General features: G+C 37.8%; 1 protein-coding gene across 1 annotated transcript; it reads left to right on the plus strand.

The window, feature by feature from the left end:
• The first annotated feature begins 746 nt into the window (after positions 1-746).
• On the plus strand, positions 747-12,378 carry Cht (choline transporter). The gene is made up of 8 exons (XM_083103694.1): positions 747-1,385; positions 1,488-1,648; positions 2,753-3,097; positions 4,343-4,713; positions 6,201-6,505; positions 7,888-8,167; positions 9,789-10,006; positions 10,779-12,378. Exons 4-8 carry the CDS (start codon positions 4,440-4,442, stop codon positions 11,499-11,501), a joined length of 1,800 nt encoding a protein of 599 aa, XP_082959820.1. The 5' UTR covers positions 747-1,385; positions 1,488-1,648; positions 2,753-3,097; positions 4,343-4,439; the 3' UTR covers positions 11,502-12,378.
• Positions 12,379-13,650: the final 1,272 nt, after the last annotated feature.

Genomic DNA, 13,650 nt, shown 5'->3' on the forward strand with positions numbered 1-13,650 from the left:
TCCACCTACGCGCTCGCGCATTCCGAGAATCCGAAATGTTACTGCAGACGTCAGTAGATATCCTAGATTTTTCAGGACATAACTCTATAATGAAGTTAAAGAGACGAGTTTTTGTCAGCGAGAATCTGTTAGAATATTTATAAGGATTTATAAGGATTTTTATTTATATTCAGATATTACATCTATCTCGGAGTTAAAATCGATAAAAGGAAAGAAAGCTTATTTTAAAAAATATATATGTATATGCATTATTTTTTCTTTTCTTTTTAGCGAAAATATTTTTTCGCTTTTACACTTAAATAAAAAAATTACATCTAAAATTATTGAAGGATTTATAAAAGAATCTTTTGTTCGTGACATGTGCAGTATAATTGCTTTTAATAGTAAGATATTTCTTATTATACATATTTTTGTACAACCTAGGACTATTGAAAATAAATTAATTTGTATTTTTTTGAAATAGATCAATATTACTACTTCAAGTACTAGTACAGAAAATACATCACATTTATAATTTAATTTAGATCTTGAAATTATATTATTATTAAATTTTTTTATAAACGGATTTTGTTTCCACCTAAGTAAGTAGTTTAAAGAGTTTTTCATGTTCAATATCAAATTCCAACTCCAACGGTATCAATGAATTTTTTACTATCGTGTAATGTTAGCTGTGGAGAAGATGCGACCATATCGGAAAACATCTCGTACATCACATAACACTTGAAGAAAATCGCCGACTTGATCGGGTCCGCTCGATTCTTCGCGACGAGGATCAACCCACGCATATGTGGCGTTCGCCAGCAAATAACGCGCCTCGAAGAGAGCGACATTAGCACCGGCTTTTCATCTCCTGAACGAATTCGTTGTTCACTTTCCTCCCCCGAATTTCCGCTCATCCGTTCGCCGGGCGAAAGGGTGAGAGGACAACGGAAAAGAGGGGGCGATCTTGGTCGCGGGGAGCATCGCGACGCGATCGGGGGCGCAGACTCGCGTCGGCCAGCTTGGGGTAGTCCACGCCCCCCGCTTCGCCCCCGGCGGGGGCGTCGAGTTCGCGGAGAAACGAAGGAAGGATAAATGGGGGCTGGCAAGGGGTGAACGGGTGACGAGCGCGGCGGGACGCGAGGGGGTGGCCTCGGGCCAGCGGGGGATGGCGGGGTGACGCCGGGCGCTGCGCACCCCCGCGCGATGCCGCTCCGTGACGTCACGGGGATTGAATCAATATCACACCACCAGTGCCCTCCCTCTGTCGTTGACGACGGTCCTCGCGCGAAACGACAGACGGTCGACTGCCTCAGTACGAGGTAGCCTCCGCGACTGCTCGGGACGACGACGTACACGGCAGCGTCGTTCCGACCACGACGACGACGACGACGGTGGCGGCGACGGTGAGAATCACGATCACGGTTACGAGAACGACACGCCGATCCGTTCGATATCCAGCGCATCCCCTTCGGGACTGATAATTCTGTGCTTTCTGTCACGTAAAGCCGACTCTGCACCCCGTCTTCGTTGCCGGTTCTCCTCATCTTGACTTGATCATCTGCGCCAACAACTGGTCCCACGTACTATGAGGTAGTCGCGGTTGCTACTGTTTGGGTTCCTGCAGGGATTGGGAGAGCTGCTCAGCAAAGTCGCGAGGAACTTGCTCGTAAGTCATGTTGTAGTATCTCATTGGTAGAGCGAAGTTTTTCAGTTAAGTGAATTGGAATTGTTACTCTGGAGCAAGATTGGTAGAAAATATTAACGATCGTTTAATTGTATCATTTTATTTTGTATAAAAGTTGCCATACAATTCGTTATAACTGTTATGCAAAACAATTTCGTTTTAATCAACGCTATAACGCTATAAAGTGATTATCGACCAGCTTTAAATTATAACTATAGCTATGCAAAACAATTTCATTTTGATACGCTATAATGTTATAAAGTGATTATCGACCAGCTTTAGAATACATACTGATACTAAAATAATATAAATCCACAAATAAAAATCAAAGTATGTATTCTTGCAGATGTAAAAATATGTGACTAGAGCACTTGTGGAACTCTCTCTCTCTCTATAACTCTATTTCTATGTCTTATATACTCTATGTAATTTTATCAAATTCTCAATTTCTCTTATAATATATTTTCTAACAATCTTACATTTATAATTAAATTTTAAACATCAAATTATAAACATTTGCAGACTAATTATGTGATCGATTAATTTTAACTTTTATCTGATCATTTGCCTATTTCTAGAATGAGGTATAATCAATCCTAAAATATATAAAAGAAAAAGAAGGGTCAAAAAATTTAAATTGTTTTTTTTTTATTTTGTCAAAATAAATTTACAAATATTATTTATTAAGAGAGAAGAAAAATCTATGTGTTATGGAAAATACATATTGCAAAATCTTGAAAAGTTCGAGTTTATATATCATAATAATAACTGCATATCTGCGAAATGTTAGACCTGAAAATTTTTTGACATATTTCCGTAATCAGTAATATCAATATTTTCCCCAATATGTGCATTGCATTAATATAAACAGCAAGTTTCTAAGAATATAAGTTTCATAGCTGATTAAAAGATACTTGGCGGTGAAAACAATTTCTTCGATCGATTTAATATTAATTTCGATCTTGATGCACGTCGCTTTAAATGTGTAATATTAAGTGAATCTCTTTATCTCAAGTCCTTTCTTGTTCTAATTTTTCATTCTTTTGTTGTCGAATATCCATAATAACGTAATCTTCGTTTTTCCAGGTGAAGGACCGTGCTGATCCCCGTGATCGGTGCCGGTGCCGTGGGTGCAGGTGGAAGACAAGAGGGGAGGGTGGAAACGAAGAAACCAGGCAGACAGGGAAGCAGCGGGCTCGGTGAGTTGGGTGAAAATCGATGGCCATCAGCGCCCATGGGCGGCCTCGCGTTTAGGACAAGGAATAGCCCCTCCCAGAAGACCTCGCTCCGGTGGGGTGACTGCTGCCCCCCAAACCCCAACCCAGCGTCGTCGTCGGCCGCCTGGAAGCACCGTCATCAGGACATGCCACCGGTGCCCGTGTGAGGCTGCCCCCCGCTGTTGCGTGATTGTACCTCGCGGGGATTTCAAAGGTACATTTTTACCCCATCTAGTCACGGATGATCACCCGCGAGACACATCGATTTACTTTTCGCCGATTAAAAGTTTCTTGGCCATAAGTTCGTGAAATTTCGTTGAATAATATATTGGAAACTTTGGTTTTCTTCTTGTTCCTGAAGAAAAAGTCTGTTTGTCTTGTGAAAAAAATTCTTGGCTATAGGAGTATACGGATATTTTGCAAACTGAATCTCTTCCTTTTTTTTGACATTTTAAACTTCATTCGTTGAGGAAATAGGATTTTTATTATAATTTAATAAACTATTTTTATTTCTATCGATGTCGCATCATAGTTCAAAGATTTCAACGTCATGTTTCAACCCTTATACTTATTTTAGAACACAAATATTTCATATGATTCAAAAATTGCAATTCTTTATGCAAATTAAAAAAAATTTCTTTAATTTTTTTTAAAGAAAAGGATTGTAATTTTTTCTACGTTTCTGCGTAAATGCGTATCTGTATTCAATCAAAGCTGCGTCTTTTTGAAGCCGAGCTGCGCGACGCCTCGGGTAGACCGCGCCTAACAGGATTAGAGGGTGAACTCGCTCGAGCGATTTAAATGCCCCTCGGGTAGAAACATAATATTTGCGCTTAGCTGCACTTGTTGGGCGCGAGCGTGACGGCCACAGTGTTAATCAAGCAGAAGACTTTAATACTCTCTACGCGAAATTGATAAGTTCTTTGTAAAACCCGCTGAAGCTTTTGCATCAGCGATAATATTAACCGTGATCGGCTGCTAACGAACAAAGAAAGAGAATCTGTCTACATTTTTTGTTATGCTTTAACAGTCAAGAATGCAATGCACTATGAACAAAGCGCCTATTAAAAGGTCAATTCTTATTAAGCGAGTTTGCAAAGAGCAAGTTTGCGCGATTAAATTATAAAATATCATAAGTTAATAGATAAAATTCATTTAGTGATCGATTTAATATTAAAGTAATTTTTAGAAAGAAAAGAGTATATAATTTTTGCTTTTACGATATCCTTTTGACTTATCATAATAGTCTTTTCAATAATATTTTTGAATTATTAATATTCATATTTTCCAAGCGCGTTGTGTATTATATTTTTTTATATTTTGCATCGATATTACATTCTTGTTTCGAAAGAGTTTATCTATAATAAGATAAGAATCGAAATGTTGCGAAATTTTCTCGAAATCTTTTTCGCCAGAAAATTTCGAGAGCAATAATTTTTCTAAAATTGTATGAATTCAGATATCCAGACGATCCTAAAGCGGATCAACCGCCGAACTTTTCGGACCTACGTCTCCGTCAGCTCGAGCTCGCGCCGGTGGACCTCTACTCCCCGAAGATGATTAACATTGCCGGGGTGGTTTCGATCGTTCTGTTCTATCTGTTGATCCTGGGCGTGGGAATATGGGCGGCCAGGAAAAAGGAAGCGGGCAACGACTCCGAGGAGGAGGTTATGCTAGCCGGTCGCTCGATCGGGCTCTTCGTCGGGATATTCACGATGACGGCGACCTGGGTTGGTGGTGGTTACATCAACGGCACCGCCGAGGCAATTTACACGAAGGGCCTAATTTGGTGTCAGGCGCCCTTTGGATACGCCCTCAGTCTCGTTTTCGGTGAGTTTAAAACGCGCTTTGGCGTTTGTGCTACTTATTTGTTACATTCAGGTATACATTGACCTTTAACTTCTTGGCATACGATATATCCGGATACAAAAAATAGGTAATTTACGTGCTATTATTGTATTCTTTAAATTTTTATGTGAGAAAATTATGCGAATATTTGAATAAAAAGATAAATTACCTTATGTTTTTCTCTATAAATTGGGTACTCGAGAAATAAGTTGCAATTTAAAGAGAAAAAAAATGTATATTAATTTACACATTTTCCTCAAATTAATTATAATTTCCTTGATGTACAAATTCTGCTTTGATAACTTAACGTATATCAGAGTTAGGAAATTTGAAAAAAATATTAATAATAGTATCGGTACAGTGTAGAAACGCAGTTGAAACTTTTTTTTTACGATATGTTGTATAAACTCTTAATCAGCCGGGTGGAATTTACAATCGCAAACTCGCAAAGACCGACGAAAGAACGATCCTGAGAGATTGTCGATCGATGGCACGGCTTTCTTTATACGACAGAAATGCTTATGGTCAAGCGTCACGAGTTACGACAATAGAATTCTTGTAATATAACAGACAGCTGAAGTCAGCGAAGTGTTTGCTATCGGCACTCTTGCACATATAAAGGCGGTAACTTTGTTACCAATGTCTCGCTCGCAGCGGAACGACCTCGACAAAGAATAAACGCGACTATAAGTCGTTCATTGAAAGCGTAGTTCGCCGTATTTATATATCTCTCTCTCTCTATGAATGATCGTCGAGTAAAATATTGATGAAAAAATTTATGAGTAAATTTTTTTAAAGTACTAAGTCTTCAGTTTTTTTGAATTCTCGTTTGCTAAATTTTTGTCTATTTTTTTCAATTTTTATGGAACCAGGAAAATTGAAAACTGGACTTTTTCTTACTTTGAATAATATATTAAATTTAATTTTTCTATTCGACATATTCTTTCGCGTAAAAATTAATTAGAAAGCACACAATAATTTATATTAAAAGACGATTAAAAAGAAATGTCAACAGAATCAAGTGTTAGGCTTTTGCAATATAATTTAACAAACTATTTTTTATTATTTAGACAACAGAACATCTCTTCGTATAAACCTATAAAGAAAAAATCGAATTTATACGCGAAATTCATAGTCTTTATTATTAAGAATAAAGACTATGAGTCTTCATAGATGTATCGATACAATTGTTAAAAAATGTCGAAGCTAAAAAAGTATTTAAAACATTAATGAAATAAAGAAAAAAAATACTTAGTGAAATTCAAATATATTCTTTTCGAACGAAAAAGATAGTCGTCCATCAAAAAATCTTTAATTAGAATATAAACAATCATTCATTATAGAATTTTATTTCTTTATGATGAAAAATTTTAGAGATGTATCTTCGTAAGAACTTCCTCCTATATCTAATAAACTAATCGCAATTATTTTAGTGATTCGTTCTCAATTTTTGACAATTCTCTGTTCAGGTGGTATTTTCTTCGCGAACAAGATGCGACAGCAGGGGTACGTCACGATGCTGGATCCGCTTCAAGACGCGTTCGGGGAGCGGATGGGCGGCCTCCTCTTTCTACCTGCCCTTTGCGGCGAGGTCTTCTGGGCGGCGGGCATCCTCGCGGCCCTTGGCGCCACGTTAGCGGTCATCATCGACATGGACCAAGGCACCTCCGTCATGCTGAGTGCTTGCATCGCGGTTTTCTACACCCTCTTCGGCGGTCTCTACTCCGTCGCTTACACCGACGTCATTCAGCTCTTTTGCATATTCATCGGTCTGGTAAGTGATTGCAATCGTAATTGTTACATAAATGTATAACTTGACATCACGATCTCTCGACATATTTATTTTAATTGTTTCATTAATATGTTTTTTAAACAACTTTTTAAATGGGGCAACTATTTAAATATACATGAAAGAGAGAGAGAGAGAGAGAGAGAGAGGGAGAGGGAGAGAAGTAAAGTCTATTTAAAATTATACTAAAAATAGAATCATATTCTGTTATATTACTAAACTTGATTGCATGTTTCTTTTTGCATTTCAAAGCGATTTAGAGCGAAACTCCGATAAATCTATCTGTAGTTTGTTTGATCTCGTGCAATGGACACGGTCGGACGAGCCTCCGGTACAATACGAGCTGATCGATATCGTGGCCCCGCTACTGCGAGCGTTTATATTACCAAATTTATACTCGGTGACGTACAAGCGGTGACCCACTTACCGTTAAGAATACTATCGAGCCATTATTTCTGCGAGACTCTGTTGGCGAGATTTCCGTGCTGCGAACTTTAAAACTCTACAAACTCAAAGATCTTATCATTTTAAATTCGTCAATCGTAATTAACAATTGAATTGTAAGAAGGGAAATGGATGTTCCTTGTTAAATTTATAAGATGCTGCTTAAATTAATTAACAAAGATTAAATTTAATATAATGAATTTTCCAGTCAATTAAAGAATATAATTCTAATTTGCATTTTTAAATTTTAAAAATTTATTTTTAGCTCATAAAATTGTTAACTTATTTTATACGTTTACGATATTTTCGTTTTGAACTTTGCAACTTTTCTTCCTGAATGCAAACTCGTCCCCCCATCACAAGACCGTTATTAACTGTGATTAATCGCGATAATATCAGGCCTTTCAAAGATAATCGTAGTACCGAAATAGATGCTCTCTCTATCTAGAAAAAGAATCGGAATAGCTTTCATTACCAATTTAGAGCTTTATATTTTTTATTAAAATCATACGTGAATGAACTTTTAAGTAAGTTTTATTTTTATTAATATATGATTATTTTCTCTAATTGTATTAATAAAAAAATTCAGTGTAAATGTTATTTTATGATATTTTCATACATAGAAATAGATAGATTTATTAATGAATACTCCTTTATTTTTTATAACAATTTTAATCATTGTGGAGTAAATAATTTTATTTTACTTTATATTAAAATAGCATAGTAAATACCGTAAATATCTTTTATTAAAAAATTAATTTAATATTTTTTATATATGTATATAAGATTAACTTTACAAAAGAGAAATTACTAATCATGATATTGAGTAATTGAAAATATCAAGAATATCAGTATAAATGTCAATTCATATGCAATGTATGCAATTTTGTAAAAGACAGCGTTGTAATGCTTTCTGTTGACAGTGGATGTGCATCCCGTTCGCTTGGACAAATCCGAAGGTAGAGTCCCTTAGTTCCATGGACGTTGATTGGATCGGCAAAGTAAAACCCGAAGAGTACTGGTATTATTTGGATTACGCTTTACTTTTGATATTCGGCGGTATACCTTGGCAAGTGTACTTCCAACGCGTCCTCTCCTCGAAAACTGCGGGGAGAGCTCAAATATTGAGTTACGTCGCCGCTGCGGGCTGCATCCTCATGGCCATTCCTCCCGTTCTCATTGGAGCGATTGCCAAAGCAACTTGTGAGTACCATACATTTAATTATCAATTAATTAATTGGGGCGGTAGACTGATTTCATCAACTTGTCATATCGCAATTTTTCTTTGTAGAAGATATTTTTGCCGCGTCATATTTCTTCTTCAAATTTATTTAAATTTTATCTTAGACATTCTCGTTAAACCTTCTCTTTTTAGACATTCATCGTTTTTAGAAGCGATATCTAATTCTCTCTATTTTATACATTATTTTTCATATAAATGTCATTATATTGAAATGGAATAAACATAAGCAGAATGTTTAAATGAATATTGAAGTAAAATGCGCTGATAAATTTGATAAAGCAATGTTTTTTTAATTTCTTTGCGATGAAAAAAGATATTTTAACTCTGCGGAGAAGGGAAATGTCCGGTTAGGTCCGGCGATGAGAACGAGCCCCCCCTCAATTTAAGTATATATTAATAATAAAACGAGGCGTCTTTCGTTTCGTCCTCTCCACCCCCGAGATCGTCACCGTCTCGTTCGAGGGTGCAGTAACGCGTCCCCTTGACGAGCCTCCCATCCTCCGGTACGAGAGGATCGAATTAGAGAAACCCGGCTTGCTCGTCGTCCCACGTTCTCCTCTTCGCATTCGAAGGCTACTTGACATTTGGTGGCGCGACAAGGAGAGAGCTGCTGGTATTTACAAGCGGCGCGATAGGGAGCAAGGAGGGGTTAGAAATGGTCGCGAAGGGCGCGGACGGTCGAGGGGTGTTCCGGGTGCCCTGCAGCGTGTACAATAGCGTGGGACTTTGCCATGTGGCGTTGCCTTCACAAGGGCGAGGGTCGTAATGCGACTCGGGTGCCCGCTACAACGCAAACGCGCGACCAGGTCGCCGGAACTAATTCGGTATCCTGCATTGGTATGTTGCGGAAGGATCACAGGCTGGCGAGAAAGAGAAACATATTTATATATATATATATATATATATTGTATATGTAGAGAGAGAGAGAGAGAGAGAGAGAGAGAGAGAGAGAAAGAAAGAGAGAGAGGGAGCTGAATTACGCAATCATGGGTGTGATATTAAACAAAAAAATATGGTAAAACATATAAGTAAAATATATAAATAAAACAAGAAATGATATATAAATCGAAATAATAGGAGTGTCACTAATCTTGTTACTCATTTGTCTAAAATATTATAGAGTATTATAGGGAGTATTATTCTTTAGAGTATTATTTTAGTTACATATTAGCTGATATTTATATCAAATGCAATTTTTTATTGATATGTGGAAGGATGTCAAATGGATAAAAAAAAATAAAAATGTAAATTATGCTCGTAAATGCGAGACCGAATAGAAAATACTAATAAGTGAGACAAACAATAATAGATATTGAATTTAACAAAACTTCTCCAAAAGCGAAATATTACTTAAAAGATTATTATTTTATATTATTTTATTTATGTTAATTATTAAATATTAAATATTATAAATATTAAATATAATTAAATTTTAATTTTCTAAGTATCTTTATGATATTCGATATTTATAAAAATTACTTTAATTTGTTTTTTATTGAAAAAATTATATAGAGAATAGAAGATATCCGTAGCTTGAATTTTTGCAGGTCTATCGTCAGGAACGCAATTTTTGTGTTACAGCTTGGAACGAGACGGAATACACTGGTCCTTATCCTTTCACGGAGACGGAGACCAGCATGATTCTGCCGTTGGTCTTGCAACATCTGACACCGAACTTCGTTTCCTTCTTCGGATTAGGAGCGGTATCGGCGGCGGTGATGTCTTCTGCGGACAGCAGCATCCTCTCTGCTAGTTCGATGTTTGCTAGAAACGTTTACAAATTGATCTTCCGTCAGCGGGTAAGTTTTTCTGCCATTATCTCGCTCGTCATTTTTTCTCATATATACTTTATCTTGCTTGCATTTATGCACATGGCGAAACCTCTTGACACAAGTATGTCACACGTGTCGAAGCATATTTTTAACGCGTATAAGATAAGACGAGCTTTTATAACGAGCTGTGTATAAAACAAGACGAGCTTTCATAACAAGCCTCTAGTATGCAAAGTCTTCATGTTGTCATGAATATTTTGAAACTTAATTCTTGATAACTTTGTTCTCGTCTCTTTTTCTTTTTAATTTTTTAAAAAATATCAATATTTATACAATTTAATTTTCTTTATTAACCTTTGATAAAGAAATATTTAAAGAAATATTTTCTTGTATAAATGATTTTTATGTAAAGTCAAGTAGATTTTTCTCAAAGTCGGAATATTTTTTTATCAATTATAAAAACATAATTTTTCGTATATTTCTAGTTTTTTCTCTATAGGAACAAATTGCTGCATATATTGTATTATTCTATTTTACATATTACATATATTTGAATTGCATGAGTTGCACATTTAAATGTTACGTTTTGCTCTCTATTGCATTGGTTTTTATTTATAATATGTTACGCGAGCGTAGAATCGATTTCTCACGACTAAACAATTATTATCATATCGATGAAATGTAATGCACGACACAAAAAGTGTATTTGTGACGAATTTCGCGGAATGTTGTCCCTTATTCGTTTATCTCCGGCGACGCAACGATACTGACCCACGTGGGTCCGCGACCTCCTGTGCAGGCGTCGGAGATGGAGATCATCTGGGTGATGCGGGCGGGGATTCTCGTGGTCGGTGTGTTGAGCACCGTGATGGCACTCACGATACCGTCGATCTACGGCCTCTGGTCGATGTGCTCAGACCTGGTCTACGTGATCCTGTTCCCGCAGCTGCTGATGGTGGTGCATTTCAAGGACTACTGCAACACCTACGGCAGTCTGTCAGCGTACATAATCGCCTTCCTGGTGCGCATCAGCGGCGGCGAGCCGATGATGGGTCTGCCGGCGCTGATTCACTATCCGGGATACGACGAAGAGTTGCAGACGCAGATGTTCCCGTTCAGAACGTTGGCGATGCTGCTGTCGCTGATCACTCTGGTGGCTGTGTCGTACGGCACGCAGGTCGCCTTCCTGACCGGTCGACTCGCGCCGGGCTACGACGTCTTTAGGTGCGTGGTGAACATTCCGGAAGACGTCGAGCGGGTGGGCCCGGACCCGGCCGAGGGCGAGCAAATGGCGGTCCTAGCTGCGGGCGTCGGCAGGCTCTACGGTAGCAAGGACGAATCGAACGGCCGAGTGAATCCTGCGCTCGAGCCGGACTACGACATGGAGCCGGGATGTACGATGGTCGGCGGTGCCCCGGACGGCGTCGTTGGCGGCGGCGGTGGCGGCGGCACCGGGGGTCACCTGGTGCCGCACGTGCCTGGTGGTGCGTCTCGACAGCCGCAATCCAGCACCGCGTTCTAAGTCCTGGTTCCGTGATCGGATGCTGTGACCAACAATAAGTGCGGCGGTGCGGGTCTCTGTCTTTCGTTCCTCTTCCTCTCAGCTTCCCTTTCCAATTGTCTCCTCTTCTTCTATTTTCATTCACAAAGTTTCGTTTTGATTTCCTTCGAACTCTGTTTTCTTATTAGAGTCTTTTCGGTGATTTTTAGGTTGAAAATGATTAGTTACTTAGGAGTTTTCTCGATAACATAGATTCTGACGAGTGCAATCGGAGATTGCTTTTGTGTCGAACAGTTTTATTATCCTCTTTCGAGGATCTTATTTCGATAAGTAAAATATATATATTTCTATTTTTTTAAATACTTTGTTTGCAAGTTATTTATTTGCTAAAGATATTTATTATTTGACCTAAAAATTACGTAATAATTTTTAAAATACTTTATCAAAATATATATTAAGATATTTACCGAATAATTACTCTATCTGAAAGAAATTGCTCTTGCTGGATAAGAATTAATACTAGAACATCCAATTTATTTCCGCACGCGTTCCTTTGCATATTGAAACGTAATTTATTGACGTGACACATAATCATATATCTAACTAACATTGCTTTCTCTGATAACCTGTCTCCGAGGGTTACGAATATAATTATCACGATTATCATTAGATGATCAAATTCATCAGTGTGACATAAATTGCCCGTCGTAGGGTCGTTCCAGTGTTAATGAATTTTTGGACTTTCCAGTCAGTTACGCAAACTTATGGTGTTTCATTTAAGGGGTTATACCTAGTCAGCAAATCGAAAAAAACGTATTTTTGGGGAATTTAAAAAAAAAACTGTTAGATATTTTTATTTTATCGATTCTTTATCATAATATATATCTATCAAAGAAGTTTTCATAATTTTTTCAATTAAAAATATCGAGAAATGTAGGCACAGTAGCTATTTTCCAGAGACATCTTTTTTCGGAGGCGCTTGGCGGTGAGCAAGATTGCTCGGAGCAGGATCATCTGAAATAAAAAATTCAAAAGGATTTAGCTTTCGTATGAATTGATCTAGTCGGTGAACGAAGGATTTTACAAAAAATTGATTTTTGACAATGTGACAGACGTTTGACGCAAAAATACGAATTTTTCGTGTTAAAACTTTTCGTTCTTTTGTTAATAAAAAAAAAGGTTTCATCAAAATTAAAATCCCTTCGTTCACCGACTAGATCAATTCATACGAAAGCTAAATCCTTTTGAATTTTTTATTTCAGATAATCCAGCTCCGAGCAATCTTGCTCACCGCCAAGCACCTCCGAAAAAAGATGTCTCTGAAAAATAATTATTGTGCCTACATTTCTCGATATTTTTAATTGAAAAAATTATGAAAACTTCTTTGATAGATATATATTATGATAAAGAATCGATGAAATAAAAATACCTAACAGTTTTTTTTAAATTCCCCAAAAATACGTTTTTTTTCGACTTGCTGACTAGGTATAACCCCTTAATACATACACATATATACTTTTGCTTTTCCTTTTCCTACCCACCCTGTACGACCACGGAGCTCCGAGATGAGCCAACAATGCGGTGGCCTGCGGTAAGTTCGACACGAAGTTTCTTTCGTTCTCGCGCGCACGCGTGTGTGTGCTGTACGTATGAATATGTGCGTGTGTTTGCGAGTGTATGGTGTGCGTATGGGGCTGCGTGTTTGCGTTTGAGTGTGTATGTTTGCACGCTGCTGGTGCCCGTGTAACGATGTGTACCTGCCCGCGTTCCCTCGCGTTCGTGTTTCCCGTCGCCGCTCAAACGATGCGACAGAAGGAGAGGTAGAAACAAAAGCAAAGAGATAAAGGTGGATAGGAATAAAGGTAGGGTGACCGGAAAAATACGTGCGAGTGACAAGGGGATAAGCGTAGCGTTTCCGAACCGGAAGTCGGAGTTTCGGGCGTACTCGGGTCGGACGTCCCTACCCCGCACCGCCAATTAGGCCTAGTGATTTCCTTGTTTTCTTTTTGGAGAAGTATATATATATAATAGGTATATATAAACAGATAATATATACACACAAAGATATATATATATATATATATATATATATATATATATATATATACATATATATATTTAGAGTTTAACGAAAACCTGCTTGAAAGCGTCTCGCGAAGCGATGAGCGAT

Source organism: Camponotus vicinus, unplaced genomic scaffold (genome assembly GCF_025532165.1).
Source record: "Camponotus vicinus isolate PSW18456_S1 unplaced genomic scaffold, iyCamVici1.0 SCAF_7, whole genome shotgun sequence".
Classification (NCBI taxonomy): Eukaryota; Metazoa; Arthropoda; class Insecta; order Hymenoptera; family Formicidae; genus Camponotus; species Camponotus vicinus.

Bases quoted from the DNA above. Each gene is read 5' to 3' on its own strand.
- Cht (XM_083103694.1), top strand. From the start codon at position 4,440: ATGATTAACATTGCCGGGGTGGTTTCGATCGTTCTGTTCTATCTGTTG. The intron at 6,506-7,887 runs GTAAGTGATTGC...TTCTGTTGACAG, and splicing joins TTTGCATATTCATCGGTCTG to TGGATGTGCATCCCGTTCGC. The intron at 8,168-9,788 runs GTGAGTACCATA...TTTGTGTTACAG, and splicing joins AGCGATTGCCAAAGCAACTT to CTTGGAACGAGACGGAATAC.